Genomic DNA, 26,307 nt, shown 5'->3' with positions numbered 1-26,307 from the left:
TCAGCTGTGAAGTGTTTCTCCCGTCTTCGTCCAGGAGTTTGGGATCTCTCATGACCCAGGGTAGCCCCGCTGACTTCTCTCCTTTCCCAGACTCGCTTCCTGGCATTTCGGCAAGTGTGGGTGTGTGTGTGTGTCTGCTATATATGTGCTTGTGTGTGTGTGTGTGTGTGTGTGTGTGTGTGTGAGTGTTTGTGTGAGTGTCTGTCTGTTTGTATGAGTGTCTGTCTGTTGTAAGTGAGTGTGTGAGTGTGTGTGTGAGTGTCTGTCTGTTGTAAGTGAGTGTGTGAGTGTGTGTGTGTGTGTGTGTGTGTGTGTGTGTGTGTCCCGTCCTCCTCTCTAGTCAGTGGGCATGGTGCCAAGTGCCCCTTTTCAGGGTGAATGCCAAAGAAAGCCCCACAGGTCCAGCTCTAAAGTCAGAGGCTGACTGAAGCATTGCATAACTATAAGAGTCTCGACTCGTGTGTGTGTGTGTGTGTGTATGTGTGTGTGTGTGTGTGTGTGTGTGTGAATTGAGAATGGAAGGCCATACTGCTTGGCTAAGTTCTGCATGGAGGACAAATAGACTGGGGCTTATCTCCACATGCAATTCTTATTGCTATAACAAATTGCTACACATCACCTTTTGCCGTTCATTTAATGCTGTAGCTAACACTTGATGGAGGTTATGTTAGCTAACACTGTGTGCTGTATAAATGGCTGTTCTGCAGTAGGAGGCATGTCTGTCAGGATGAACATACTGTAAGAATGGCTGTTCTGCAGTATGGAGGCATGTCTGCCAGGATGAACGTACCCTTCAACATAGCTGAAGCAAACATTCTGGAACTCCACCTTCCCCTCTTGGAACTGCAAATCCCCAGCATTGACCTCATCCTTCACCTGCAGAGGAAATGGTCACACACAAACACACACACACACACACACAATACAATGCCAATTTCACTTCTTTCTTGTACATTTCCCATCCCTCCCTCATTCAATCAGTCAAAAATAAATTTGGATCGGTTCATCATCCCTCACCCAGTCATTCCCTCACTTAGTCATTCCCCTCACCTGTTCGCTTTCTCGCCTGCGCGCTCCTCCTGCTATTTTACGTGGTGTGGTGTGGTCTTCCTACCCTTTCACCCCCACATCACCTACACACACGGCGCCGCTTCACACCCTTTTTCGTCACTATTCACCCCCCACATCACCTACACACACACCACCAAATCACCCCCTTTACATCACTCTACACACACCCGACCGTCCTTTTCATTTTGCCGCGCGATCATGCCACACACAGCCGTTTTGACATTTTGCATCGTTTAACCCCACAAATTTTGGAAGTCACCTACATGGACAATTCACCCTTTTTGCCCCCACATCACCTACACACACCACTTTTCACCCCCGTATCACCTACAAACACACCCACTTTTTTTTTTCCACATCACCTACACACATCACCCTTTCATTTTACACCCCATGGACAAATGGTTCACATCACCTACACACACCACCCTTTTTTTGCGTGAACCCCCCACATCACCTACACATCATCACCTTTCATTTTGCGTCCCACCCACATCACCTTTTTTCACACACCACCCCTTTAACCCCACACATTGGCATGGCCTACACACACCACATTTTCACCCCCACCCCATCCCTACAAATGGTTCATTTGCGATCATCCACCCCCACACACACCATTTTTCACCCATTCACTCGCACATCACCTACACACATCACCCTTTCACCCCCACATCACCTGGATACACACCACCCACTTTCTCACGTCACATCACATCACCTACACACACACCACCCTTTTCACCCCCACATCACCTACACACACCCAATCCTTTTGCGTCCCACATCACATCACCTACACACATCACCCTTTCACCCTCCCCCACATCACCTACACACACCACCCTTTCGTATGCACCCCACATCACCTACACACACCACCCTTTCACCCCCCACATCACATCACCTACACACACACCACCCTTTCACCACCACATCACATCACCTACACACACCTGCAACACATCACCCTTTAACTCTCTTTTCTCTTCCGTTCTCGTCTTGACACCTCCCCCCCTCATCTGTCTCTTCCCTTCTCTGTGCTGCTGGGAGGTTTTGTGGGAGCAACGGGAATATTAATAGCGGCAACCTTGAAGCCAGAAGGCAAGGTGTTCTTCTCACCCCGTCACTTATGCCTTCACTCGTCCTCTCCTCTCTCAATCTGTCCCCCCTCTGTATCTATATCCTGTGCAGCAACCTTGACGTGTGTGTGTGTGTGTGGTGTAAGGTCAGCGGATCTCTTGACTGACTCTCCCACGAGCTTCTACATTATGTCTCTCTCTTTCTTTCTTTCTCTCCCTCTCTCTCTCTCTCTCTCATCATTCTCTACACAAACATCCTAAAAGAAAACTCCACATCAAATAATGCCTTTGTGCGGCAGTTCTTGGGCCATTACCATATCAAGGGGATCTAAAGAGGCTTTGAATACTGAAACCTTTTGCTGTGTGTGTGTGTGTGTGGATGAGAGGCAGTGTGTGGATGAGAGGCAGTGTGTATGTGTGTGTGTGTGTGTGTGAGATCATTGGGCATTGCAGCCTTTTCCCACAGGGGGCTTAGTTCTAACTGACTTACACAAACACACACACACACACACACACACACACACACACACACACACACACACACACACACGCCTCTTTATCCCAGGGACAGAGCCCACGCCTCAGAAACAAACTACCGTTATTCCACTCAAGTGTTTCTGGTCTAATGATGTAACCACTGAGCCTCAACCCCTCAGAGTACAACCCTGATCTAGACCACAGTAGGACCCCAGCACCACAGTAGAACCCCAGCCCTGATCTAGACCACAGTAGGACCCCAGCACCACAGTAGAACCCCAGCCCTGATCTAGACCACAGTAGGACCCCAGCACCACAGTAGAAGCCAAGCCCTGATCTAGACCACAGTGGGCCCCAGCACCACAGTAGAACCCCAGCCCTGATCTAGACCACAGTAGGACCCCAGCACCACAGTAGAACCCCAGCCCTGATCTAGACCACAGTAGGACCCCAGCACCACAGTAGAACCCCAGCCCTGATCTAGACCAGTAGGGCTCAGTGATCTAGGACAGTAGGACCCCAGCCCACAGTAGATCTATCTAGACCACAGTAGGACCCCAGGTAGGGGCCCCATTTCCACAGGACCCCACACCACAGTAGACCCCAGCCCTGATCTAGACCACAGTCCCCAGCCCACACCATGTGCATGGAAGTGTAAACAAGGAAAAAGCGCATGGATTCAAATTTGTGCCAATGCCACATTAGGCCCCGATCTAGATCTAGACTGGGTCTGGGTTGACTGGCAGCCGGGGACTCTCACCTCTCTGTCCTCAAGGAGCAGCTCAAACATTTTCTCCATGTCAACAAAAGCACTCTGGATCATTCTGCAGAGAGAGAGAGAGAGAGAGAGAGAGAGAGAGAGAGGGTGGGAGAGAGTGAAAGAGAGAGAGTGAAATAGAGAGAGAGAGGGTGGGAGAGAGTGAAAGAGAGAGAGTGAAATAGAGAGAGAGAAAAAAAGGGGAACGGAGATAGAGAGGGACAGAGAGAAGGGGAGGTGAGGAAGAGAGACTGTGAGAAAGCAAGAGAGAGTAAAATATGCAGAGTTAGTTAGAAAAAGGGAGTGTGTGTGCTTGTGTGTAAAGCTGAGAGGCCTTAGGAAAAAAAAAGAGTCTAATATCTCATCGCCAGACCTCGATCCCCGACCATCAGGATCTACTCTCTGTCAGCTATATTAAGTATACCTTTACCTGTAATGCACCTGTGTTATGTTAACTGCCAGGTACCTCACACACCCCCCACATCACCTACACACATCACCCTTTCACCCCCACATCACCTACACACACCCACCCTTTCACCCCCCACATCACCTACACACATCACCCTTTCACCCCCCACATCACCTACACACATCACCCTTTCACCCCCCCCCACATCACCTACACACACCACCCCACCCCCGAGGAACGAGGAACAACAGATGAGAAAAGTTTGGATTGGCCTGAGCATACCGGTGGTAGAGCAAGACGTCGTTCGTCTGAGGAGCGCAGCGGTCTGGAGGTAGCGTATGTCTGTATGAGGGCATTCAAGTAGGTGGGAGCAGAACCGGAGACTACTTTGTAGGCAAGGCAGGGGCGCAGCTACCCATTTTTGAGGGATATGCAACAACAATATTGGCGCCAAAAAACAACAAAACAAAACACAAACAACTAAAGCAAAACAAAAGGCCAATAAGTTACATTATTACTGTGCATTAGTGTCTATTAAATATGTTTTTAAAGAAATGTTGCCAATTTGATGTTTAACTTGATGTTATACTTGATAAGTAGGCCTATTGATAAATGGTGCATTGCCACTTTAAGAGAGTCTAAACGGTTCTCATAACGTCCTTTTGCCAGTTATTGCTCACAATGGATAAGGCTGATAGGCACTCTAGCCATGTTTGTTTGCTCCACATTGACAACACAATATTAAGTTATTACAAGGAGCCTTCATTGTTAGGATATGGAAACATGTAATGAGTTGCTGATAGCATGACATTTCTGTTTGCAGTTGGCCATTAAAAGTGCAGTATGAGCATGGTAGCCACCTAGCTATCTGAATGGAATAGGCTGTTTCAATCGGCATTATGCTTAACAAACGCTAGTTAGTCTGTTAACATTCATATTTGCAAGCCTCCAAGCACAGACATCATCACTTTAAATCCTACCTGTTGCCTTTCACCGTCCACTTATTTAACTGCTGTTGCATCCCTTGACATGCCATCTCCTTTTCCCTCTTTCTTTTTTTCTATTTTTAGTCGCCAACAGCTTTTTTTTTGCTGTATCCATCTTTTTCCATAGACGGCAACTCACTACTCGTGAGGGCCTATCTGTTCGCCCAGCCACGGGCCCCCACTCCCTCTTCTATGTCAAAATTCTATGATGGAATCTTATGAGATAGGGCGCCTACTCTAGCCTGTTAGTCCTCTAAAATGTTATAGAACATTGAGAAAATGTTGAAATGATTCAGAAACGGACAGCAGTAGCTTCATATAGAAAATACCAAATATATTATTTATTTATTTTTACCATCGCTTTGGCGCCCCCATGGAGCTGCGCCCCAATGCGCCGCATATAGCGCATACCTTCGCAGAGAGTCTGGCCTAGATCCATAGGCGTTCGTTTATTTCCAGGTGGGAGGGCACAGTTTTGAGGTTTAAAATCATTGGAGTTCCTTTAAACCGCTTTGAACCAATCACTAACAACCGGCGATTCGGCATACAGAGAAGTTTCTCTGCAGCACGCCCATAACAAGCATCGGTGCATCTTATCAGCAAACAATCACACGCTTCATCTATGTAACTCTCAAAAATGCATCATATAGTGTTTTGTGAATGTACCCAAGTCAAACTTTCATTTAAATGCATAAGTACGCCCAAAGCCACTTTTAAGCTTGTATGCGTTTGTCGCTTTTGGGTGAAATGACCTTTTGAATGGGATTCCTATAGGGCTACTACTTTTTGATATTGTCACAGTAAAAAATGCTATTTTTCAAATACTATGAAGGCTTCGACACAACATGAGACTTTGATCGAAGCATCATCAGTGTCTCTACACATGAACGAAAGCATTGAGAACATTGTTGGTGTACACAGAGTTTACTAAAGAGAGGTTTTGAACAACTTCACCTTGTTTTTCTCTGCTCGCCCATCTTGCAAGGAGTGAGTTGTCCAAAATCTTTCTTTTTAGTAAACTATGTGTACACGAACAATGTTCTTAATGCTCGAAGTTCATATGTAGAGACACTGATGATGCTTTGATCAAAGTTTCAAGTTATGTCGAGCCTTCTTAGTGTTTGAAAAATAGCGATTTTGACCCTACCATGTAGCCTACTAAACTACAGTTTGACTCGGCACGTTCAGAGCCTTTAGTGACAAAATCTATGACTAAAGTTTAGCTGACGATATAACATCCTACTCCACTGTGACTTCGTTCGTGACACTCCTGTTAATAGGCTAAACTATTATTTACATTTGCTCAAAGATTTCATAAGTATAAGTCATTTTCGCTCCCTACGTTGATGTATTCCAAGCGGTCTGCTTCAGGGGCGGGGACGTAGTAATTGAAACACCATGCCTGGGTACGTAATCGCTCTCAGGGACGCCCACTGTTTGCTGGTTGGTCGGCTGCCCAACTGCCGAAGTAAACAAGCGTGAATCAACCTATTTCAGGTGGAGTACTGTAGGGAAAAGAAATCGACCGGAAGTACGTAGACAGGCCAAGGCCAGGCTACGTTGCAGTAGTCAAGTCGTGAGATCACTATTGCCTGAACCAGAAGTAGAGTAGCATCTTGAGTCAAGTAAGTCCTGATTTTCCGTATGTTGTAGAGTGTGAAACGGCATGACCGGGCGACTGAGGCAACATGATCTGAGAAGGTTAGTTGGTTGTCGAAAACAACTCCTAGATTTCTTGCAGTCCTGGTAGGTGAAACAGACAGGGAGTCAAATTTGATGTTGATGTCGTGGTGTATGGTAGGTTTAGCTGGGAGGACCAGCAGTTCAGTCTTTGAGTGGTTCAGCTGGAGGTGGTGTGCCTTCATCCATGTAGCCATGTCTGAGATCCGTGCTGAAACCAAGGGGTCATCAGGTGGAAAGGACAGATAGAGCTGTGTGTCGTCTGCATACAGTAGCAGTGGTATGAGAAGCCATGCGAACGGATAATCTGTCCCAAGGAGGTGGTGTAGATAGCAAAGAGAAGGGGGCCCAGCCCTGAGCTCTGGGGGAACCCTGTGGTGAGATAGTGAGGTACAGATAGCTGACCAAGCCATGATACGTTAAATGAGCGTCCTCTGAGGTAGGATTCAAACCAGGAGAGAGCAGAACCGGAGATTCCCATGTTAGAGGGTATAGAGAGAAGGAATGCGGTGATTAACCGTGTCAAAGGCAGCCAATAAGTCAAACAGAATGAGTACTGATGACCGAGCGGTCGCCCTGCCTTTTTTAAGGCTTCTGTTACAGACAGCAGAGCCGTTTCGGTAGAGTGGACGCTTTTGAACCCAGACTGATTTGGATCCAGAAGGAAGTCAGAGACCTGTTTAGAGACTGCTCGTTCAATGCCTTTGGATAGGAAAGGCAGGAGTGAGACAGCTGTAGAAAGCTGTCTTAGCAGCAGTGATGCTGGCTGAGAAAGAAGTTAGGAGTGTCTGGTAGTTTTTGAGGTTATCAGTTAGTTTGGATTTGTGCCATTTACTCTCCGCGGCTCTGAGTTTGGTGTGCTGCGATCGGAGGGTATCATTTAGCCATGGATGAGAGTGTTTGGATCGAGTTGGCCTTGTGGTAAGAGGGCACAGGCACGAGCTCAGTGTGGAGCAGAGCGAGTCTGTGGCCTCATTAACCTCCAGAGAGGAGAAGGTGTTGAGTGGAGGTAACCCGGAGGCAACCACCGAGGAAAAGTGGGTTGGAGACAGGTTCCGGATGTTGCGGCGGAACGTGACCATCGGCTGAGGAGCTGGAGGCTGTTCGGTCAGGCTGACATTGAACTGGATGAAAAAGTGGTCAGAAAGATGGGGAGGCGTCACCATGAGGGTGTCTGTGCTGCGATTCCGAGTGAGGATCAAGTCAAGCTCTTTGCCAGCTTTGTGAGTAGGTGGGCTTTGAACCAGTTTGAGGTCAAAGGAGTGGATCAGGGTCAGCTGAGCCTGGGGCGTCTAAGTGGATGTTCATATCACCGAGGACGAGAAGCGGACAGTCATGTTCAGGGATGGAGGACAGCAGAGTGTTGAGTTCTACAGTGGGCATGGCTTTCAAATGGCCACTTCAGTCGCGCATTACGAGGCGTGAAGCTGCGTGCGTCGCTCTGCCACTGTACATCGCTCTGCCTGCCGCCCCTTCTGAAAAAGCAGGAGGCTACTATTAAACATAATTGTTGCCGAGAGAAATCCCAGCCTACGAATTCAATAACAAAATAAATCATGCATAATTAAACATTACCTCGATTTAGGCTACTTGGGTATGGCTTAAGGCTTGACTACACGGTGGTAACGAAAATCGAAATCGAAATTTGCTGTCTACATTATTGTCAGTGTTGGGGGTAACGCAACTACGCAAATCAAAACAGTGGTGTAATAATTGAGCCAGTAGAGAAATAACAGTTCAGAATGAATCTGTAGCCTTGGGTAGGCTTCTGCAGAAAACAATGTTAGTGATTTAATACTATCTAGCGACGTTTTTAACAGGCTACGCTATAGAGGCTTAGACAACTATGACCCACGTTTTGGTTTCGTAAATTAATTTGCCCTACTTCTTGACTGTAGTCAATTGACTGCTTGACATGTCATTTTTATTTTTCTGTACAATAAACAAATACATCTGCTTTATGCCGCAGAATTACATTCATCTTTGGAACTTACATAGTCCAATGCATCGTTACACTACGTTAGTGTTTCCCAAAACCATAGTAGCAACGAACGTTCGCAACCACTATCGTAAAGTTGTGTAGTTACAACTACACCTCTCGACCTGTGGTAGATTGCTAGTAGAAGCATAGTTCCGGGATCTTCATGTCAAAGATGTCACTGACGCCAGTTATTTGTTTGCAAATTAATAATTACAAATATATTTAGGTTTCTAATTGATATTTACACTTCTAACCACCATACATCCATATTTTAGTAAGTCACCAGCCTGCATACCTGTAGTACTGTAGGTGACCAGCCTGCATATCTGCAGTACTGTAGGTGCTGAGCCTGCATACCTGTAGTACTGTAGGTGACCAGCCTGCATACCTGTAGTACTGTAGGTGCTGAGCCTGCACACCTGTAGTAGGTGACCAGCCTGCATACCTGTAGTAGGTGCTGAGCCTGCATACCTATAGTACTGTAGGTGACCAGCCTGCATACCTGTAGTACTGTAGGTGCTGAGCCTGCACACTAGTACTGTAGGTGACCAGCCTGCATACCTGTAGTACTGTAGGTGCTGAGCCTGCACACCTGTAGTAGGTGACCAGCCTGCATACCTGTAGTATGTGCCAAACCAGTTGAGAGGGGTGTAGAGCTGGATGATGTAGGTGCTGAACAGGACGTAGTCCCCCACCTGTAGGACAGACAACTCAGGTGAGATTACAGAGAAATCAGCAGGGTCAAATGAGACACATCAAAATGACTGTGACCCGTATTCACAAAGCATTTCATCTTACCAAGCAAATAGCCTGCTAATGGAGTACACTATGGACTGAAGCCGTAACTTTGCAACGGTTTGGAACTGAATCTGTTTCAAGACACGTCTGCATAGACGAGAAGCAATTTAATTTGATTTACAAACGTAACATTTAGTTTAAATCTTTTGACAATCAATGGTTTTGGTTGTTGTTGGTACTGCTACTGCATCCCTTACAATGCACAATTATTCCCTCGTGTTTGAGAGCTCCTGTGATTATGTGATTATTATATATTTCTTGAATTTCCCCTTGGGGATCAATAAAGTATCTATCTATCTATCTATCTATCTATCTATCTTATGCATGTGCATTTCAAAACATTGTGGAATGCTACAAACAGCTGCTTACAATTGTTTGTAAATAAGTCTTAGTAAGTTAGCAGTTCTCTCGACTACTTTTAACCTGTCTCAGACTTAGGTGCTACTTTTAGCACTAAAATGCTTTGTGAATTAGTCTTAGTCAAACAAATTAAGACTTGTTAAGTTGACGCGCCCATAACTTTTAGGAGTTTATCCTAAATATGCCAGTTAGGAGTTACTTTTAGCTTTAAGTTTCTTTGTGAATACTGGCCCAGATGTTTAGAGTTTAACCCCCCCCCCAGTTGATAAAGATCAGTAAGAGGGAGAGGAAACCATAGACATCTTACAATGACCTAGACTGCACGAAACAGGATATTTAGCTCAGTGGCGGCAATGCATACTTTAAAGGTATCCACGGTAACAAAATGGGCGCAGAGCAGTGATCCCGCCAGCAGGCCGGCCCCGATGATGAGATTCTGCACCTCATTCAGCAGCGCCAGGGACGCACTACTCTTCCACTCACACGCCTGTACAGGAAACACCAAACACCAGTCAAGCAAGGCGATGGGAGCAGGGTGACCGGCCATGTTTACCATGAACTATTACTATAAAACAATATTAAAATCACTGACATACAATTGAATTTGTGTGAATTACGGCAGTTGGCACATCTGGCTTTTATCGATAGGATAGCTATAGGCTAACTGGTGCAACCCACTTCCTGTGAATTATGCTAAGCTAGGCTAATGGTGTCAGATTGGGTTATTGCACGCAGAGAAGAGAAGGCTATGCTTCCTCTTATCTAACTCTGGGGTAGAAGCTAGAAAACAAATAAGCTGATTTATTGAGGTTGGCATGTTCCTTTAAAGCAGCACCCAATGAGGGAAATGTTTCCACTGCATTAATGTGTATCTTATAAGTAAGTATAAGTATATATACTCTTTGGATCCCGTGAGGGAAATTTGGTCTCTGCATTTATCCCAATCCGTGAATTAATGAAAACACACTCAGCACACAGTGAACACACAGTGAGGTGAAGCACACACTAATCCCGGCGCAGTGAGCTGCTGCTACAACAGCGGCACTCGGGGAGAAGTGAGGGGTTAGGTGCCTTGCTCAAGGGCACTACAGCCATTCCTACTGGTCGGGGTTCGAACTGGCAACCCTCCGGTTACAAGTCCTAAGTGCTAACCAGTAGGCCACGGCTGCCCCTCTAATCTTGAATTTCCCCTTGAGAAAGTATCTATCTATCTATCGATCTATCTATCTATCTATCATTAATGTGCATCTTCAAATTATTCTCAAATTTCTCTTATCGGGTGATAGAAATGAGTGTTACTAGAATAGAAAACTTGGAAGTGAATTAGAATGCAAACAAAGCATAGCGCTTACCTGGTACTTCAGGATGGCCTCTTCAAAACATTTCACTTCATATTTCTCTGAGTTGTAGTACTTCACCTGGAGAGACGAAGCAAATTGGAAAAATTACAAAACTATGCAACACTATCCAAAGTCAAAAGTGCATTCCAAGGATGTTACTACAAGAACCACTAGAGTAACCACTACGAGACACTAAAGGAATATAAATACTTGAGTGTGTGTGTGTGTGTGTGTGTGTGTGTGTGTGTGTGTGTGTGTGTGTGTGTGTGTGTGTGTGTACCGTCTCAAAGTTGAGCAGTGAGTCCACAGCCTTGGACTTGGCGATGTTGTCCTGAGTGTTCATCTCACGGCGGTACTTGGTCCGCCACTCAGTGATGATAATGGTGAGAGCTGAGGTGGAACAGATGAAGCTCTGATCAGTGCTCAGTGTCCAGTGAATGCTGCACTAAGGGCCTTGAGACTCTGATCAGTGCTCAGTGTCCTGTGAATGCTGCACTAAGGGACTTGAGACTGATCAGTGCTCAGTGTCCTGTGAATGCTGCAGTAAGGGCCTTGAGACTCTGATCAGTGATCAGTATGCAGTGAATGCTGCACTAAGGGCCTTGAGACTCTGATCAGTGCTCAGTGTCCAGTGAATGCTGCACTAAGGACCTTGAGACTCTGATCAGTGTCCAGTGAATGCTGCACTAAAGGCCTTGGGCCACAAGAATCTGTGATTTTGTGCTTTTTCAGCCCATCAAATACAGAATGCTGCAATAGGAAACCTCATTCACTGACATTGGAAATCAAACCTGTTCTGAAAACTTAGATGTGGTTAGATGTTCATTAGATGTATACGAGTCTAAATGTGAGTGTGTGTGTTACTGAGTGTGTGTGTGTGTGTGTGTGCGCATGTGTCTGTGTGAGTGTTTGTGTGTATGACTCACTGAGGTAAAGGATCATGCAGATGAGGACGATAAGGCCGAACCAGGCGTTGAAGTAGGAGACGAAGTAGATGATGGCGATGACTATGTCTGCAATAGTGGGTACGATGCTGAACACAATGTATCTGTGGGGAAGAGGACTGAGTGTGTGAATCACAAGACCAAGACATGAAAGACATGGTCCAATAAAGACTTTTTCAAGAGCTCATGCGTGAGAGTGTGTGTTTTTTTTAACTGTATCTTTATTTAAACTCACACCCTAAGAGGGAATTTAATTTTGGAGTTGAGTGAGCACGCCTGTTCCTGTGAATCACAAACCTAGACTTTACTCCTGACAAGGGGCAGAGAAAGAGGAAGACCTGACCAGGGATCATTTCAGGAATGTATATGTAGGAATATGTATGTTATAGGCTTGAACCATCAGTATGACACAGATATATTATATCAACATAGAAATAGTGATATGAACCATCAGTATGACACAGATATGTACTGAAATGAGAAAACAATTTTATGAGAAGTACAGACATAGTGATGTGAAGAATGTTCAATAAGTTTGAACATCTGTGGAAATCACTTCCATTTGAATTTGCGTTTGACACGAGTTGCCTCTGCAGTACATAATCAGCCATCACTCTGGAGTGTCCATGTAAGGAAAGTGTATTTTACAGATTTACATTCCTGTGTGCGTATGTGCGTGTGTGGGGGTTTCACATTGTGGGATAAAGCATGTGAGGAATTCAGATGGGCTTCAAGGTTTCCCTGTGTGCATCCTGTGAGTCAAACAAGGTCAGAAATTTGTTAACAGCATCGGAATACTGGACCGGCACCCAGATAACAGTGGGCTCCACAGAGGTTCCGGAACCTCCGCTTGGGCAAAATTCTGTTAACAACAACGATGGAACACTGGAACAGAACCAAGAACCCCAGATAAAAAGAGGACTGCAGAACGGTCACGGGCCCTGATTTACGCAGACTTTTCTTTCCTCTGTATTCCATATGGGACTTGATAAGGAGCGCTGAACCAACATTCCTGTTCCTTGTGTGGCAGAAGTGGAAGTAAACAGGGCTGATAGGAGACGGCAGAAGGGGAGAGGAGGGAAACAAAGATGAACAGGGAAAGAGGCTGACAGATCGATAAAGACATGGCTAACAAACAGAGACAGTGTGAGTCACACAAGAGAGAGAGAGAGAGAGAGAGAGAGACATGTGGAAAGAGAAGAGCGAAATAAACAAAAAGGAGAAAAGAGTAAGAGAGAGTGTGTGTGTGAGTGTGTGCGTGTGCGTGTGAGAAGAAGAGAAGTGGGGTATGGGGATAAAATGACAGAAAGAAAGAGAGAGAGAGAAGACAGACAGACATGTGGAAAAGAAAAGCGAAATAAACAAAAAAAGGAGAAAAAAAAAAAAAGATAAGATAGAGAGTGTGTGTGTGTGTGTGTGTGTGTGTATGTGTGCTTGTGAGTGTGAGTGTGTGTGTGTGTGTGTGTGTGTGTAAGTATGTGAAGTGTGTGAATGTGTGTGTGTGTATGTAGTGTGTGTATGTGAATGTGTGTGAATGTGTGTGTGTGTGTGTGTGTGTGTGTGTGTGTGTGTGTGTGTGTATGTGAGTGTGTGAATGTGTGTGTGTGTGTGTGTGTGTGTTAGTGGTAAGCAGGTCCGGTTACAAGCGGCCCGCGCTTGTCCGATATTTAAATCAACCCGACCGCAACTCGAACCGCATATACTAATTAAGACAAAATGATCCAGCCCTTTTATTTACTAAGGCTGCATTTACACCGACAGGCCTTGATGCACAGTTCTGATGTTCTGATTTGAGTGGCTAGTTCTTTACTTTCGTTTCCAAAGTGAATTGAGAAGTCTGCAAAATAGGCTATCGGTTTTATTTTAAGGTGAAAAGGAAAGAGAGCCTACAGCCTTTCCATCTCGGTTTTCAACTGAATTAGTCTACATTGTTCTGCCACTCGTGACATGACACTGAAAGCAACATTGTAAACTATGTAAATGCGGAAAACGTAAAAGTTTGTGGGCATTTTACAACAATGTCCAAGTTAAAATTACTGGGAAAATCCGATCTGCGCGTTTAGACTGCAGTCACATATCGATTCATATCTGTGCCCACCCACAACCGAATATCATGAATTTTTTTACTTTCTTGACTTGTAACCACGGGTAACCGTGGGTGACCGCTCAATTTAGATCAGCCCGCACACCACTGGTGTGTGTGTGTGTGGCTGAGAGGAAGAGAGACAGTGACAGGGAGAAAGTGTGTTATTATTATGGGAGGGTAGAGGGGAGAGAGATGGAGAGGGAGAGGGAGAGGGAGGAGTGTCAGGTGTGGTGACTGACAGCAGCAGGTTGTTGACGGAGGCAGTCCCTCGGTCCACGCTGCGGAGCACGTCCCCGGTCTGGCGGCCCAGGTGCCACCGCAGAGAGAGTGCGTGCAGGTGGGAGAAGAGACGCAGCTGCACCTGCAGAGACGTGTGCTGCTGCACCCGAGTCCACACGAACGAGCGCACGTTACTCACAAAGCCCGACGTACCTGCAGGACACACACACACACACACACACACACACACGAGCATGTTACTCACAAAGCCCGATGTACCCACAAGAAAGCCCATAAAACCGATGTAAACCCACAAAACCAGAGACAAGGAATGTCAAGTGGATGTGTACCCACACACACATGCACGTTACTCATAAAACCCGATGTGTGTGTGTGCGCGTGTGTGTGTGTGTTTGTGGGCTGTAAACTAGTAAAGATGAGTGACTCTTACTCACAAAGCCAGATGTGTGTGTGGAAAGCAAGGAATGTCAAGTGGATTGTTTGTGTGTGTGTGTGTCAGTGTGTGTGTGTGTGTCTCCCCACCTGCTCCACTGCCCTGCAGAAACTTGATGAGGACATAGATGCAGACGGTGAAGGCCAGAGTTCCCCAAGCCTCCTTCTCCGACAGCTCATTAACTGCAAATGCACAAATGCACACATGCACACACACACACACACTATGTAAGCACATATACACAACAGTATCATGATCATAATCATGTCAAGTCAAGTCAAGTCAAGTCAAGTCAGTTTTATTTTTAAAGCGCATTTAACATGCACATAGTGCAACCCAAAGCGCTCCAACAAACTAGACACATAACAAGACAAACGATGCCGGATGGAGCGGCGTAGTCGCTAGCGTGCCCATGACATCAAGACATGCAAGACAGAAAACAAAACAAATGAACAAATAAAAAGTAAAAAGAAAATCAATTTCAAAAAAAAAAAAATCATGTTAAATTAGTCCAACCAGCTGAAAATGTCCAAGGGCAATGATGACCCGCGTGAAGTAAGGGATAATGGACGACACGGTAGTCGAGGTTGTAAAACGGCCCCGACGCGAAGTGGAGGGCCGTTTAAACCTCGTAAGTGCATTAATTTCTGTGACTGTGGAGTCCATTATCCCACTTATTCCACTGTTGACTCTTGCGTTGTATTCATTTCCTGTTACAATTTTAACGTTTTAATCGCTAAAACTGTCTTGTTTGTAGAACTAATTTCTTCCGACACATATCAACTAATTTCTCAACTTGCAGGACAAACTGCCGTTACTAGTTCTAAATGGATGGTTGCTTTCTGACCCAAAGGCCAGTCGTTAGTTCTATCTCTCCGTTGTCAAGCAGTATCCCAAGATTCTGATGAACTTTAGCTTTGAAACATCGCTATTTTACCTAGCCTGCTGTCATCCATCTAGCGAAAAGCCACCTCCGTCATATGCTACAATGTTGCCATGTTCTGAACGTCTGCATTTTACAGCTCGGATGCAACGTGACAGTTCATTTAAACTTCACAAGTTCGGCGAATTAATATAAAAAATGGATCTACTTCATAAGTGTGCAAATAACATACGGTTAATGGTCGTTCTACATTACGTAGGACAATGGGAAATTCAACCAAGCAGTGGAATAAAATGGTTATAAAATGTCTCGCGAGTCCCACAGCAAAGAAAAATGACACTGATTGAAATCATTTTACTATTGGAGACAGATAGAAACTGCTGTAACGTGGTTAAGACACTTTTGCTGTGGAGTGAACACAAGTTAAGCTACTCAGAAATGGTTTGCCAGGTCATTGCAGCCTAATTAGCATGTATTTTCAAGCAAAACATCTCTGGTGTGGTTTTGACAGTCAGAAAAGGAATTTACCTTAAACTATACTGAAATAGGTTAATGATGTAAAGTCAAGTGCGCTTCTGTGGGTCTGGTGTGTGTGCATGCATGTTTTCATTGATAAATTGGACACTGAGTGGGGGATTGTTGGATATCTATTTTTTTTTATTCAGCACCCCTGGTCGAAATGTTCCAGTGTGCCTGACACACACAAGTTTCTCTTTAAAATACAGACACACACACATTGAGGTATGACTCCCACTAAGTAAAACACAAACTATTAGGGCACATGCTGTGCTAACACCACAATAAAAATGTCCCTGTACAAACCACAAGCAATCACACACACACACACACACACAAAACCACAAGGGTTTTCCAAAAACAAGAACTGAAAAATGCAGTTCTGCAATCACACACACACACAAAACCACAAGGGTTTTCCAAAAACAAGAACTAAAAAAATGCAGTTCTGAGGCAGTTTTCAGGAGTGATATAAGCAGCCTGAAACCGCACCTCTTAAACACACACAGTGTTCTAACCAATAACCACACACACAGCATGCACCGCTCATTTCTGTGCTTGTGTACACCAGGGCTCTACACTAACATTTTTTTTCAGGAGCACTTGTGCTCCCAAGTTAAAAAATTTAGGAGCACAGACAAAAATTTGGGCGCACAGTCAGTTAAGTCACATTAAGAATGACTGACAACATTTAGGCTACAGGAAACAGGATTTTAAAAGATCAGTGCCTACTTTATTTTCAGTCTGTTCTATTTTCCCTACATTTGTTAATGTAAAATAATATAATACATTGCTATATTTGCATTTAGCCTGTACATCAAGTATCCTGCCAAATGTAGGCTAATTTATTTATTTGTGAATCCATCTATAGCTAAACCAAATATGCCCATGGTGACCTATCTGACTGCATACTGCCTAATACTACTACTAAAACAGTCCATTTTCTCTTCCACAAAACCCAACATAGGCTAATCAAGGATATATGTTTTATACTTTTAGTTTTTATCTGAAATATCTGCATTGATAGGGGCAGTAGGCAAACGTTAGGCCTACTTTCGTTTTGCACTTCAGCTTGTATTCGGTGTAAACAAACAAGCATGCGTGGAAGCCTGGAGTTGTCAGTAGCGTTCTACCTTTGAATAAAATTGGAGTATTACGGGAGGTTACTTTTGTGCCGGTTCGCTACAGCTATATTTTGCAGACTGGAGTTAGTGACTGTGGAATCCTCAACAGGCTAAGGAGATCTGGGTCACAAGAACACTAGAAAACCAGGAGGCTATATAGTATGGCATTCACTTTCAGTCCCTTTCTCTCACACAGACACATACACACACACACACACACAGCTTTTCTGATGGAAAATAACACAACCGAGACTTGTGTGGTCTACTGGAACAAGGGGCGGTGTAGGCACAGAATAGGCTTTACAGAACAAGGACCACTGTGCACGCACACACACACATCCAATTCAATTTAAATATTTTTTCCGTTAGGAACTTCACGTGGAAGAAGAGCACACACAAACGAACACGCACACGCACACGACACACACCCACCCACCCACACACACACACACCAAGACCTAAGCCTAACCATAACCCTAGCCCACATTAGACACATGGTATGTAAAAAGCTAGCTAAGCCTAGTAAATAAATAGTACATTCATACTGGATGAGCAATGTCCTGTGATGGGAAATAGCCTTACTGATCTGTGTGAAGTCGGCTCGAGCAGAGGGCTACCCAGTGGGCAGCCTGGCTCAGCCTCTTCCAGGGATCAGGCCTCCCTCTCTCTCTTCTAGAGACCAGGCCTCCCTCTCTCTCTTCTCTTCCAGGGACCAGGCCTCTCCTCTCTCTCTCTCTCTCTCTCTCTCCAGGGACCATACCTCCCTCTCTCTCTCTCTTCTAGAGACCAGGCCTCCCCCTCTCTCTCTTCCAGAGACCAGGCCTCTCTCTCTCTCTTACAGAGACCAGGCCTCTCTCTCTCTCTCCTCTCTTCTAGAGACCAGGCCTCTCTCTCTCTCTCTCTCTCTCTTCTAGAGACCAGGCCTCTGTCTCTCTCTCTCTCTCTTCTAGAGACCAGGCCTCCCTCTCTCTCTCTCTTCCAGAGACCAGGCCCTCTCTCTCTCCCTCTTCCAGAGACCAGGCCTCTCTCTCTCTCTCTCTCTCTCTTCTCTCTCTCTTCTAGAGACCAGGCCTCTCTCTCTCTCTCTCTCTCTCTCTCTCTCCCTCTCTCTCTCTCTCTCTCTCTCTCTCTCTTCTAGAGACCAGGCCTCCCTCTCTCTCTCTCTCTCTCTCTCTCTCTCTCTCTCTCTCTTCTAGAGACCAGGCCTCTCTCTCTCCCTCTCTCTTCCAGAGACCAGGCCTCTCTCTCTCCCTCTTCCAGAGACCAGACTTCTCTCTCCCTCCCTCTTCCAAGGACCCCCCGCCCCCCCCAGCCTGCACAGGTCTCAGAAGGGGCTTAAGGCCTACCATTCATGCACTCACACACCCCTCTCACCCTCACACACACCTCTGCCTTTCACTCATGCATTCACACATTCTTAAAGTCTGCTTCTCTCACTTTCACTCACTCACTCATTTACTCATTCTCACACACACACACACACACACATTCATGGCCTTTCTGATTGAGCGATTAGACTCACATAAGGATGACTGGAGCAGAGAGAGAGAGAGAGAGGGAAGGAGGCAGGAGGAGAAAGCCAGCCAACCAGCTAAACAATGCAAGGAAACACGCCGGAGAAAGAGAGGGAGGGAGTGCAAAAGAGAGAGAGAGAGAGCAAGGAAGGGAGAGAGAGAGAAGAGCAAGAGAGAGAGAGAGAGAGAGAGAGAGAGAGAGGACAGGAATGAATCTGTGAGAGCTAAACTCTTCTTTTTCTTTGCTGATAGAAAAGCGAGAGGCGGGCGGGAGAGGCTGTCTGATTTTTGGCCTCGGCTGCAGGGTCGGTCGGACCCGGGGACAAAAAGTCCCTTGTACCGCTGTGTTAACGCCGCTAAAAGCCCTTAATGCCCCCTAATCATGACTGGCAGGGGGGGTGACCTCCTCTCTGCCCCCTACCCACATCCCTACCATTACACACACACACACACACACACACTCTCTCAAACCCCCACACAGGACACAAAAGGCTGGTTTTCGGTCGAGTCCGCTTTCAAGTGGTTCCAGAGAGCGCAAAGACCCTGCAAGCCCAAAGGAGTCAGGGCAGACGTCATCCAAACACCATTCCCACTACACACACACACACACACACACACACACACATATTCACAGCTCACTGACTCAGACACACTCAGACATATACATACATATTCATAACTCACTCACTGACATACATGATCACAAATTCAACAACATTCCCAACTCATATAAACTCACTCTCTTAAGCGAGCAGGTAAAAAAAAATCCTGCATTCTCGAGTTTCCCACACATTAATATGCACACATACACATTTATAACACATTTTCACACACACACACACACACACAAACTTCCCACCATTCAGGCTCTCTGTCATTAAGGCTTTTGAAAGCTCAGATAGAAGCCAGGGAATAAGGGCCGAATCAGCAGCCCCACAGAGAAAGAGAGAGAGAGAGAAGAAAGAGAGGGAGAGACATGAGAGAGAGAAAAGAGGGAAAGAGAGACAGAGCAAGTGAGATACAAAAGAAGAAAAAAGTGCAAAAGAGAAAAAAAAAAAAAAAAAAAAAGACAAGAGTGCAACACCCAAGAGGGGCATGTTACAGTTTAGCACATAGGGTTAGCATGTTACAGTTTAGCACATAGGGTTAGCATGTTACAGTTTAGCACATAGGGTTAGCATGTTACAGTTTAGTACATAGGTCTAGCCTATAACATCAGATAAATCGATTGTCATCAGATGATGTATGGTATGCACGTGCATAGTGGCATATTTGCACGCACAACACTGTTAAAGCGCCTGCGAGATCCAAAATGTTTGGAGAGGTGGAGCTACATCTGTAAAATATATAACAGAATCTTACACGTGAGATAACTTTTTCAAGATAATTGATTTGTCAGTAGGTGGTAGTTTTACACGATTTGAGCATGGAGGCATGAACCGACCAGGTTTGGTTGGCAACATAAGACACCATGGTGATACAGTGACGCTAAAACAGAGCCACTTTCGTGTCACAGCATACCCTGGCTTAGAGTGCAACATGTCTTGCTAACCCACTAATCCAGATTTGTAGCCCACCAGTGTCGTACCATTCAGAACAGAATCCAGACTGACCCAGTGTCGTACCATTCAGAACAGAATCCAGACTGACCCAGTGTCGTACCATTCAGAACAGAATCAACTGGCTGACCCAGTGTGATAAAAGCAGGAAAACAGTGCTACATCCACATCTCTTCAATTAAGGCTAGATGACATTCCACCATTCAGGCCTTCTCTTTAAGATCCACCTGTGATTAGGGGGTAGAGGTGGGGATGGTGACGGGAGACCCACAATGGTACAATCTAGTTCCGGAACCTCTCTGACCCCGCATGGTACTGTTCCATATCATGTGATCCAGGCCTGACCCAACGTGGTACCATTCAGAAGCGGGACGGTTACTGTTCTGAGTCGCCAGAGAGCCAACAGCAAGATTTAAAGCATCCCGTTCCTGTTCTGTCACTTTCACACTCACTCAATCTGAGTGTTTAATTTCCACCAGGCCTCAAGCACGACCATATTAGTCACCATCTTAAGAAATGCATTGTTACAGGCCGCTACAATTCTACTTGTACCCAAACCATCAACAAACAACCTCAACAATGCAGCTTTATTCATCACATGAGACCTAATTACTTCCTTCCTGTCAGACATTCGGACAACAGCATTCTCCAAAACCCATATGCAATCACTCTGCAACTATGGTTCTTACAGATCTAAATATTCCAAAGCAGAACATGATTTGCAAACCCAGCAGGTGGATTTATTTTACTGTGCTACCACCTGTAGGTCATTTGTGGTAATGCAACTTTCGCACAGGAGAGATGTAGATGTGTCGAGTGTGGATACAGGATGTTTCTCAGGGTTCATATCATTTGTCTTTTTGTCCATCTTCCCTTCCTTCCTTCCATCCTCTTTTCCTAACCCCTCCTTCCTTCCCCTCCTCTTTCCCCCCCCTCCTTCCCTCGTCAAGGAAACGAGGAAGGAACGATAGGTGGATGGAGGAATGAAGGAGACATATATGAGAAATTAAACGTCCTGCTCACTCACACATCATTTTCAAGAGACGTCAATTACTGATGATGTGGCGCATCACCTCTTAGGCTAGAATAAACAGACTCACAAATTGCAGAGAATATGAACTTACACAAAAGCCTAGAAATGTCATATGAACATGGACTCTTCCTACTTATTGACCCTGATAATGAGGTAATGTTTGATAGTTCTCGAGACATGAATGAATACTTACTGTACTATACAATGTGTGAACAAAACAGTCATGAACTTTTTTGAGCTTTCTAGCTTCCTGCACACTCACTAGTCTGTTCCATTGTGTTTTTTTGGGGGCTAAGAAACCTTGCCTCGTCTTTGAAGGATTTGACTCGGCATGGCTCAGTTCTACCAAGCACAAATCCTCGAGGATCCTCGACTTTGAGAAACAGCCACAGTTATTGCCAAAGTCGAGCACACAACACCAACCTGACTCCAGCTGCGAGATCACATGATTGACACGATGTATTCATAACATGCCACGACTGGCACGATGTATTCATAACATGCCACATGTATTCATAACATGCCACATGATAACATGCCACGATGCATTCATAACACACCATTCATGCCACATGACTGGCACGATGTATTCATGCCATTTGGCATGTATTCAACATGACTGTACCATGCCACATGATTGGCACGATGCATTCATAACACACCACATGATTGGCACAATGCATTCACAACATACTGTACCACATGATTGGCATGATGCATTCACAACATACCACATGATTGGTATGATGTATTCACAACACACCACATGATTGGCACGATGTATTCACATGTAAACTGTTGGTGGCAGAAGGGGGGGATATGTGTAGACGACTGCCATGTTGTGTTACGAACTAACCCCATACATTTCTATGGGAGATTCTTTGAGTGCTGTGTCTCCTCATTAGAAAGTCTCTGGTTATCACTATGTGGAATGGTATGCATTCCTTTGTATCATCAAATTCAGCATATTTCTCCTCATGGTGCTCCAGCTGCCTGTGCTCTCAAAAAACAAACAAACAACAACAAAACTTCAGAGCTCATAGCTCAAATAGGAAATCATTGACATGGCTCCAGCCAACAATTCTGCTACAGGACTATTAAAAAATAGGTGTTTGATTAAGTGTTGAGTTCAAAATGTTAACTTAAGCTTGATCATGTAAATAAATGAATGTGATTCAATATAAATATGGTTCATGTGTCACAGTAAAAAACAGCCTGTGAATTTTGGGGGTCACCAGATCAGTGACACATTGGGGTAGTGGTATCGTGGAGCAATGGTCATTTTACCACCTGTCAAACAGTAGGCCTGACACCGTCAGTAGCCTATCACTTTTTGATAAAACTGAGCACTAAATCCCCCTCCAGATTCACCAATACCATCTTAAGCAGTGAATCAGATAGCTATTGCAGCTGAAAAGCGTTTGTAAACTACATCAACTATGGTTGACAATCTGAGGTTGACAATCTGAGCACAACTGGTTTTCATCCATATTTAATTGAACAACCTTCACTGAACAAATAGTGCCACTGCAAGTTTACAGTCTGTTAGTATGTAGCCTATTATGCTGGCTTTGGCACAAAGTATGCCTAGGCTAAGTTGTCCTGAGAGACAAAAAAAAAATTAGACTTAGACCTACCACTTACACAAACTGATCCACTACACAACAATTACACATTATTGTTAACAGGCAAATTATTTGCACACCCAAACAATATCAACATGATTTGTTAGTAGCCTAGGGTAAAACATGGGATGATGTGATTTGTAAGCTTGGTGTTTTTACCTATCTTCTTGTTATAAATGGGTACTAGAACATTGAGGAACCGTTCTAGACCCAGTAGGCTGAGACAGAGGAGAACCAGAGCCTGGAGTCTGGTGCTGCTCTTGGGCCACAGGAACGGAACCAGCAGACACACCTTACGCCTGAACCCCTCCCAGGTGGAACTGGAGCCCGGTTTAACCGCGCCCTCCCTCCGCTCATCACCGGCCTTGGACTACGGGGACAGGAAGAGGAACACAATTCACAAAATAAATCCCACAAACACATGAACGCGTTTCACATACTGATATATTTTGAAGCAAAACCACGAAACAGAAACGTAGGCTAAGTGTAGCTACGACTCCAAAGTCAATATCCTGATAAAGAGGTAACTTAGCCCATCCTACACGTGGTGATGTTTTTAAATCAGTAGGCTACAACAGTGAATCGGCTATGATCCTCTTACCTCAACTGTTAAGGCAAACGCTTCTGGAATAGCACTTCCCTTAGCGGAGCGTTTACTTGCCATTTCCTGCTTTTGGACAGTTGTTGGGTCATTAAATGAGGTTAAGTTATATCTTCACGGTTCTTCCAGACAGCTTACTAGTTGGCGTTTGAAACGAGTGTACCCTTTGTGATTGAAACCACGGGTGTCAGCATTTTCAAAGGTGCTACAATGTTGCCTTTGCTTCGGAGATAGGCTACACATTAGTACACTGCTGTAGCAGAGAAACTAATGTTTCTGTGAGGTGGCGGGAAGGCAGTTTGGCTGCTAACTTTAGAAGAGAATTTGAGCGTTAGGCTACTCTCCAAGTTTGTTTAGTTTTTTGAACTCGCTGCTGTAGGAAGTCAGTCTGCTCGAGCGCCCCGCCGCAACATCTCCCCCTCTCACGTGACTGTTTGGCAAGCTGTCATATGAGCCCGTCGCGAGCCCCTGCCCTGTTGGAACGCGGAGTCTCGCGCGTGCCTCCTATTTAAAGAAGGCTCATCAACAGTCTGCTATTGTCGTTCTTCTGTTCACGTTTCAGCAGCAACAGTGTGTTATTTCAAGTCTGCTAGACCAGTCCAGTTTGAAGATATGCCTGTTCAGTTGGGTATGAACCAGCTTGAAAGTCACCTCAGGCAAACACCTCAGACAAATCTCAGCCGGATAATTAAATCGAGAAGGCACTTAGGCTAAACATCACTAAACATCACGCTGGCTGTGTTATCCTTGGAAAGCATAAATCAGATGACTACAGTTCGCCATCGTGTGGAAGTACAGTGATATTGCAGCCCATAGAAACAGTAATACCCTGTATGCTACCCTATACAAAAACGCACCAAACTAGCAAAAAAGTTATATTATTATGTAGGCCTACTAGAGATTGATTTGGAGTCAGCTACTACATCATATAGTGCTTCAAAGCATCTCACCGCAAGTCCTCATTGTTTTCATTTCTTTTCGGAATGGAAATTCACTCTGCTCATCAGAGTCAGAATTTCTGGCCAGTGTCGGAGGCATTTTTGGTAAGTGTACATTGCGCTGGCTGGAGGCCTGCAATGGAATTTTGGTGATCTCACAGACATACCATCCTGACACACTGACACATCAACACATTATTCATTAGATTACTTTTTATTACTTTTACTGTGATATTTGATTATCATCAGTCAGAATTTCTGGGCAGTGTCGCTCACAATTCAGAGACATTAAGCTATTTGCTACATTGAGCTGACTAGAAGCCCTCTAATGGGATGGTAGCCTCACACAAACTGGCACCCTGGCACACCGACACACCACGCTTCAACACGTTATAAATTATCGATTTTAGATCTACTGTATCTATCTATCTAGATAGATCTATCTATCTAGACAGATAGATACAATAGATAGATAATACTTTATTGTCAGACAAGTTTGAAAATGTTCTTGCGTCCATTTCATAGTAGTAGCTCCATTGTAAAAAGGGACAGACATGCACTTTGCAGCATGTTATTACTGTACTGACAGTGACAAAGGTGACAAAGAGAATGACATTTTAGGCTACTTGCCACACTCAGCTGTCATCCTCATTGAGTCCCATTCAGGTTTTAGCCTGAGCTCCTTGGGAGTCTGGATTTGTGAAAGGCAGGCCCCTGAACACTGGCTTTCTCCCTGCCACAGACCTGTCTGGTCCAGGGGAAGGATTTCGCTAGCCACCAGACTGCTTGTCACTGTAATGAAGGTTATTCATCTAAATTCTTGCCTCAGGACTTATGCCTGATCCCCATTTCCCCAGAGACTGTCACTCAGGTGGATACCCAGTCTCTCTCTCTCTCTCTCTCTCTCTCTCTCACATCTGTCTATTTCTGCAGATCCCTCTTTCTTTCTCTTACTCCTTCCTACATTTTCTCATCTCTCTCTCTTTTATGTCTCTCTCCTCATCCTTTTTTTGTGCAAATGGTGTGTATATAACTAGGCCTGTGATCTACTGGTGTAGTCTGTTGTTTACCTGGCGATGTGTGTTTGTGGGCTTTGCTGTGTTGCAGGTGGATTTGGGTTAGAGCTAGCAGTCCTTAATCCATGTGTTGGTTCAATAAAGGGGCTTTAAATGTCACATTTATTTATCTCTGCCCATCCCACACACACACACACACACACCTCTCTACAGAAGACTTGGCCATCTGGGCTAATGAACCAGACTGCTTTCACCTGCCTGTTTCCTCTAAGGTCAGCGCTGACCATAGCAAAGGGATTAAAAGCTGGCCAGAAGTGTAATTAACTTTTAATTTGGGGAGTGCCTCTTGACAAAAGGCCGCTATCGCATGCAAAGCCCGAGCTGAAGCCCCCAAAGGCTGACAGTGGAAATTAAAAAGATCCAGGGCTTAAAAAAACAGTATACCAGGCTTAGTGATAATGTCCGTCTGGCTCTGGGTGTTGGAAGTCAGGTATTAGTCCCCCTTCTCTCTCTCTTTCTCTCTTCTCTCTCTCTCTCTCTCTCTCACTTTCTCTCTGTCTCTGTCTCTCCCTTTCAATCGCCTGGTTCAGATGCTTTTTTAGACTAAGGTTATTGGTTATTATTGCACATAGGACAGGAAGCCATGGTGTGAACATGCTCAAGATTCAGGTAACACACTAAACACTAATCTAACTGATAAAGACCATGTGAAATATAGACATCACTCTCACCAGTACAAGTACAGACTACAGTGTATACAGTTTAGGAGTACGATCACAAATATGTGATTAGAACGTTTGCAAACCGAGAGTTGCACATTTTGATGTGACAATTACCCTCAGAGATTTTCC

At 45.0% G+C, this 26,307-nt stretch overlaps 1 protein-coding gene across 1 annotated transcript in view; it reads right to left on the bottom strand.

Moving 5' to 3' along the window:
• LOC125291597 (ATP-binding cassette sub-family B member 6-like) overlaps positions 1–23,901 on the bottom strand; it is a 34,686-nt gene extending 10,785 nt beyond the window's left edge. The window contains exons 1-11 of the mRNA XM_048238420.1: positions 23,503–23,901; positions 23,061–23,271; positions 14,737–14,829; positions 14,214–14,406; positions 11,871–11,992; positions 11,225–11,334; positions 10,957–11,022; positions 9,966–10,091; positions 9,065–9,141; positions 3,391–3,454; positions 791–876 (exon numbers count right to left, since the gene is read on the bottom strand). Of these exons, the coding sequence (XP_048094377.1) occupies positions 791–876; positions 3,391–3,454; positions 9,065–9,141; positions 9,966–10,091; positions 10,957–11,022; positions 11,225–11,334; positions 11,871–11,992; positions 14,214–14,406; positions 14,737–14,829; positions 23,061–23,271; positions 23,503–23,565 (1,211 nt within the window). The 5' untranslated portion in view covers positions 23,566–23,901. The remainder of the gene's footprint in view (positions 1–790; positions 877–3,390; positions 3,455–9,064; positions 9,142–9,965; positions 10,092–10,956; positions 11,023–11,224; positions 11,335–11,870; positions 11,993–14,213; positions 14,407–14,736; positions 14,830–23,060; positions 23,272–23,502) is intronic.
• Between the last annotated feature and the right edge of the window lie 2,406 nt (positions 23,902–26,307).

This window comes from Alosa alosa, chromosome 3 (genome assembly GCF_017589495.1).
Source record: "Alosa alosa isolate M-15738 ecotype Scorff River chromosome 3, AALO_Geno_1.1, whole genome shotgun sequence".
Taxonomy (NCBI): Eukaryota; Metazoa; Chordata; class Actinopteri; order Clupeiformes; family Clupeidae; genus Alosa; species Alosa alosa.
Note: the sequence above shows the minus strand (reverse complement) of the source record. Positions and strands in the feature narration are given on the sequence as shown.